The 6,276-nt window shown below is 57.2% G+C and overlaps 1 protein-coding gene across 1 annotated transcript; it reads right to left on the reverse strand.

Moving 5' to 3' along the window:
* Positions 1 to 3,139: 3,139 nt before the first annotated feature.
* On the reverse strand, positions 3,140 to 6,029 carry KCNA5 (potassium voltage-gated channel subfamily A member 5). Its single transcript, XM_061204431.1, has one exon. The coding sequence runs from the start codon at positions 5,764 to 5,766 to the stop codon at positions 3,973 to 3,975; it is 1,794 nt and encodes a 597-aa protein (XP_061060414.1). The 5' UTR covers positions 5,767 to 6,029; the 3' UTR covers positions 3,140 to 3,972.
* Between the last annotated feature and the right edge of the window lie 247 nt (positions 6,030 to 6,276).

Here is a 6,276-nt window from a genome sequence, read left to right on the forward strand (position 1 = left end):
AGGAAATCCCAGCCTTAGATCCCCTCCTTAAGCCAGGGTTGGTATTTGCAAGAAATGCAAGTTCAGTGAAGTAAAATCAAATCAGGGAGTCAGGTCAGAGCTTCCCACGCATGACGGGATGCCCAGGAGGCAGCCTCGGTGTGACGGATAAATGGTTATGACAGGGATGTACAGCTCTCGAGCGAAGGCTGGTTCTAACATTTTTAAGTGACTACATTTTCAGTGGTTATATAAATACCTACAATAACAGCTTCAGTTTTGCCTCGTGGCCTACGAAGCCTAAAATATTTACTACCTGGCTCTTTTCAGAGCTTTTGCCAACCCCTGCCCTAAATAACTGCTGAGTCCCCCTGCCATTGATAAACTCAGGACTCCTACTGGGGTCCTGGGGAGAGGCACCGGCCTGTAACCCTGGACTCCATCCCTCCTCTCTACCCAGCTACCCTTCAAGGTCTCCAGAAGCTTCTCCTTCTCTATTCCTCCTCGCCCTCCCACTCCTGACCCATCCCACTTCATTTTGGAATCCCCTACAAGGCACTTGATGGCACCCTGTCCTGCACGATTTGATTTGTCGTACACTGATTGGTTCCCCAATGGGAATGGAAGCGTATGAGGGCAGGGGCAGCATCTTAATATGTGTCCCAGTATCCCCAGCACAGCCAGCAGCTGCTGAGCAGATATGCGCTGCTGAGGTCAGCCCCAGGGGACAGCATCCCAGGGTCACACGCACTGTGCTCGGCCTGCCATCTCTGGGGGGGGGGGGCTCTCCACGCCAAGAGAAACACTTTGCTCCACCCCTCCAAGCCTGGAAGTGCTCCTATCATCAACACGAGAATAAGCCACAGCCCAGTCCTACGGGAAGAGTCCTCCAGGGCTGGTCCTCTGTTTCATTTTCCCTCCAGGGAGTGTCCCGGGCAGGGCGGATCAGGGAGCTGGGGCTTTAAAGCACGTGACAAGACTTTTCTTTCTGAACCTACCCTTGTTCAGGGTTCAGTGAGCATATGGGCAGGAGAAGAAAAAGTAGGTGGTGAAAAACCGGGGTCCACATGCACTGCAGGAGAGCAGCTGTCCTTACGTAGACACACCACACCAGTACATGTCTGCCCTCGGCGTGGAGGTTGCCAAAGCTGGTAGATTATAAACCCAGGGATGGTTTCTTGCTGTGGGAGCCCAGAAGGAACATCTGGATAAAGGTTTGGCTGGAGCCACTTGACCTAATTTCCTCGGGAAGGAAAATCAATGACAGCAGTGAAAGGGAGGGGGAGAGAGGACAGGAAGGGGCCCCTTGCCTCAGGTGACCTGGGTAAAAGACTTGACATTCGTCCTCCTTTCCTGCCAATCATGTGAACAGGGAAACCACTGGGAGGGCTGGAGTGAAACAGCGGGCCATGTCCAGAATCATAGCAGCAGGTGCACTGAGAAGGCAGAGAGATTGAAATACCTGCACTGCCTTTGGGTGCCCTCCCAGTGCCCCAGGACAGATACCACTGGCCTCGAGGATGGAAAGCTGCAACAGGGGACTGGAGTCCCTCTGGAACCACCTTGATCCCCTTTGTAAACCTGCAGGGCAGCGCCCCCTCCTCCCACACAAAACAGAGAGACTAACGATCTCATTCCCGCCACTTCATCCCTGAGGCTTTGTAGAAGCTGGTACCCATTACTGGACATTCTAAAGAGGCAGTCAGTCTATTTGAACCAACACCTGTCAGGCACCTGGACACATCTAAGACCTGGGCAGGCGCAGTTCTCTCTTTGCTGCTCAAGCCTAAAGGAAATGACATTCCGGGCAAAGGTGGCACCTTCTCTTTTATCTTCAAGGTAGGGTAAAGCCCGAGTCGTGCCCACCCCCAGTCCCAGCCAGCAGGGGTGCGTTAATCCACAAGCGTTCGCTTCACAGCCTTAGAGGGCTTGGCGGTGAGACGATGTGGAGGAGAGCTTTGGCAAGATGCCCCGCTTTTAGGCAGATTGTAAATTACAAACAAACAACTTGTCTCTGCTCTCCTTCCTTTACTTCCCGTGTGTAATGAAAAACAACAGAGCCCTGCAGGCACAATCCTTCTGTTTCCTCCTCAGATGTGTTGTTCACAGTTCCCTGCTGGAAATGACTCTGGGCAGTCACGGACGCTGGCTTTTATTCCTGCCTCGGCATCTCACTGAAATCCACAATCCTCAGACATCAATTTCCTAGATCCTCCTTCCCCCCCCCGCGCGCCCCACCCCCCCGCACACCCGGATTCACCCTAGAACTAGCCATCAAGCTCCCTGTTTTCGTGGGAGCCATGTGGTTGTGGACCACCAGCCCAACCTGGTGAGGATGTCAAACCACCAGTCTTTGGATTATTCAGCAGAAAAAGCAACAGCAGGAATCGGGAGCCCATCGCGGATAGCTAACCCCCCAGAGAGACACTGCAGCCAGTGTTACACCTACTGTGATGTTTTGCCAGAATCATCCAGTGACAAGGGAACAAAGGGATTTGTTCTGAGTTTAGGGATTACTCGGGGCAAGGTTACAATCTGTAGAAACCAGCCTTTAATGTGGACAAGCAAATCCTTCCATCCTCTGGCCACCTCCGCCATCACAAAGGCAAAGCATCCTTCTCTGCTGCACCACAGTTTAGGGGGTGGGTAGGATAATAAGAAGGTGCTGCTGCCTCTCTGTGATTTTCACACCAGGGCTGCCTTTTTGCCTACAGGTTTCATATCTGGGAGAACCAGGCTTGTTCCTCAGAGCTGCTGAGAACCATGTTAAGAAGGGCTTAAAGCCTGCAGACCAAGGCTGGGAAACCCAGCCCCAGGAGACCACAGCGGGACTGCGGGGGTGGGGGGTGGAGGGGTGGGGAGGGTCTGGTCATCCTTTGCCTTTCAGCTCCATCCACACTCCATGCTGATGGCTGGATCTAAGGCCACCCAGGCGTGTCTGTGTCCTGACAACCTGAGACAAACAGAATTCACCCCTCTATCTTCAAGGTACGGGGCAGGGGGGGGTGCTCAGCAAAGAGTTGTTGATGATCAAATCATGAGCTTTCCAAGTTTTCTACCCCAGTCAAGGCGGGGTTTGCTCTGACTCCAGAACCAGAAACAGCAAGGGACAGACTTTTTTTTTTTTTTTTTTTAATTTCCAAAGATACATCAGCTGTAGAAAAACTAACACTTGCCTCAACCAAGTCACATTTTATTTCCTGGGATGAAAATCAAGAGAATGAATTATCAGAAGTCTTCCTCCAACATCATTAAAATGCTTTTCGAAGAAAGTTACAAGCACTGTTTAAGGCGTACAGAAAAGGTTAGACTTGCCTTTCTTCCAGAGCATTCCCTGCCCTAGACACAAAGCACCGACACTACATCTCAAGAAAGAGAGAGGCTTGCAGACACAGGAACCAGAAAAACCGGACCAGGGTCTCTGGCTCTAATATAAGTATCACAGGAGAACATCACAATAACCTTCTCTTCCATAAATACAACATATGTCTTGAAAATATATCCAAAATATCTCCATCTGAACTACTGTACAAAAATCCACTCGCCAGCCATAAAAATAATATTTTCCCCTATACACAAATATAATCATATGTAAAGCAAATTTGGAACGCAGGGATATTGGTTGGGGGGTGGGTTACAAAATCTCTGGGGATCTGGGCTATTTACGGTCATTTTTGTTCGGGTTATCCCTCTGCTGGGTATAGGAAACTGGCGACAAATACAGCCATCTCCCAATGCTCACCATTTCAACAGCTCCTGCGTCACGGAATGTGGTACTTTTTAAAAATAGGCGACCCTTGGTGTCATGGAAAGAAGAGGGAAAATGAGGGGATCAAGGTGGGGGTGGGGAGGCAGAAGGGGGGCAGTGGGAGAAGAGAGACAGACGTAGGTTACAGTGTGGGCTTGAAATACTCTGCGGCATAAAGTAGATCCCCAGGGTCAGGAGGCCTCCGCTGTCCCCGGGCCACGGCCAGCTGTCTGCCTGGGTCTCCCTTAGAGATCCGTTTCCCGGCTGGTGTCCAGGCAGAGGGCATACAGGGATCTCCGCAAATCCACATTGCTCTTGGCCTTGAGGTTACACTTCTCCAGGGGGCAGCTGCCCCTTCGAGATCCATCCGCATTCTCCAGGGACCCCGCAGCCTTGCAGGGGGACGCCTTGCTCCAGCTGGCCTTCCGCTGGCCTGCGCTGGCCGGTCCTGCCCCCTGGCTCTGGCTGCCCTGCTCTTCCTTAAGGGCTGCCTGCTCCTCGTGGTCCGTCTCCCGGTGGTAGAAGTAGTTGAAGTTGGAGACGATGACGGGCACGGGCAGGGCGATGGTGAGGACCCCGGCGATGGCACACAGCGAGCCCACGATCTTGCCCCCCACGGTGACAGGCCTCATGTCCCCGTAGCCCACCGTGGTCATGGTGACCACTGCCCACCAGAAGGCATCCGGGATGCTGGAGAAGTGGGTCTCCTGGTTGTCGGCCTCTGCGAAGTAGACGGCGCTGGAGAAGAGGATGACCCCGATGAAGAGGAAGAAGATGAGCAGACCCAGCTCCCGCATGGAGGCCTGCAGGGTCTTGCCCAGGATCTGCAGCCCCTTGGAGTGGCGGGACAGCTTGAAGATGCGGAACACCCGGACCAGGCGGATCACTCTGAGGATGGCCAGGGACATGGCCTGCTGCCCGTTCTGGCCGCCGCCTCCCCCCGGCTGCTGCTCCAACAGCTCGGTGCCCAGGGTGATGAAGTAGGGGAAGATGGCCACCACGTCAATGATGTTCATGATGTTGCGCGAGAACCCGGCCTTGCTGGGGCAGGCGAAGAAGCGCACCAGCAGCTCGAAGGTGAACCAGATGACGCACGTGGTCTCCACGATGAAGAAGGGGTCAGCCAGGGTCCTGGGCAGGAGAGGCGCCGCTGTCGGGCCAGAGGGAGGCGCCGCTTCCCCGCTGCCATTGGCCTCCCTGTGGGGCTCAGGGGGCTGGTGGGGCACCGGGGGATGGCGCAGAAGCTCCCGTTCATCCCTGAACTCAGGCAGGGTCTCCAAGCAGAAGGTGATGATGGAGATGAGGATGACCAGGACCGAGACGATGGCGATGCCCCGCGCGGAACCCGAGCTCTCGGGGTACTCGAAAATCAGCCACACTTGGCGCTGGAACTCGTTGCGGGGCAGGGGCTTCTCCTCCTCCTTGATGAAGCCCTCGTCCTCTCGGAAGCGCTCCATGGCCTCGTCCCCCAACTGGTAGAAGCGGATCTCATCTGTGAACACGTCCAGGGAGACGTTGACCGGCCTCCGCAGCCGGCCCCCCGACTGGTAGTAGTAGAGGATGCCGTCGAAGCTGGGCCGGTTGCGGTCGAAGAAGTACTCGTTCCTCAGGGGGTCAAAGTAGCGCAGGCGCTTGGCGGGGTCTCCCAGGAGCGTGTCGGGGAACTGCGCCAGAGTGCCCAGCTGCGTCTCAAAGCGCAGCCCGGAGATGTTGATGAGGATGCGCTGGTGATGGAGGGACCCCGAGCCCAGCACCTGGTCCTCCACCACGCCCAGAGCGGGGTCGCCTTCTCCCTCCTCGTCCTCCGGAGGCAGCCGTCTAGCCCGGGGCAGCTTCTGGGGCACCGGTGGCACCGGCCGGCCTCCCGGGTCCGCGCCCCTCTCGGCGCCGCCGCGATCCCTTGGCGCTGGCTCCTTGAGTCCATCGCTGAGCGCAGCCGTCGGGGGGCAGCGGAGCGCTCCCCCTGTGGCCCGGACCTCCTCTCCTCCCCTGATGGTCATGGCACCGCCGTTCTCCGGGGGCACCAGAGCGATCTCCATGGGCCGGGGGCGGGGGGCATGCTGCGCCCCTGCGGACCGGCTCCGGCGCCCCCTCTCGCCCTGCTGGGCGCCCCGCGCCGGGCTTCTCTCCCACCAGCGGCCGGCTCAGCTGTGGGGCGGGCTGGGGGGGCAGGCGCGTTCTCCTGGTTCGGTCCTGACGTCAGGAAGCCGCTGCCCTGCTCTCTGCCTCTCTCGGCTCCGGCAGCCCGTTACCAAGCAGCCAAAAGGCGCCTTCCAGCAGATGCAACCTCCAGCCGCCAGGCTTGGCCTCCACCCCGCTCAGTTCCCCGCCTCCTGCCCTCGCCTCCTCCCCCCGCCTCCCCTCGGGGCACGGAGGCCGCGGGTGTCTCCCCGGAGGGCGCAGCTGGGGCCCCCGGAGAGGGAGGGAGGGGCTGAGCTGGGCGAAGCCTGGGAGGAAGCCTGGGAAGGGACGGGGGAGGGAGGGAGGGAGGGGGGGAGGAGGGAGAGGGAAGGGAGGGAGTGGAGAGGATGGAGGGACAGGTTGTACCG

This window comes from Eubalaena glacialis, chromosome 11, assembly GCF_028564815.1.
Source record: "Eubalaena glacialis isolate mEubGla1 chromosome 11, mEubGla1.1.hap2.+ XY, whole genome shotgun sequence".
NCBI classification, from domain to species: domain Eukaryota; kingdom Metazoa; phylum Chordata; class Mammalia; order Artiodactyla; family Balaenidae; genus Eubalaena; species Eubalaena glacialis.

Coding starts and splice junctions, on each gene's coding strand:
- KCNA5 (XM_061204431.1), bottom strand. CDS start 5,766: ATGGAGATCGCTCTGGTGCCCCCGGAGAACGGCGGTGCCATGACCATC.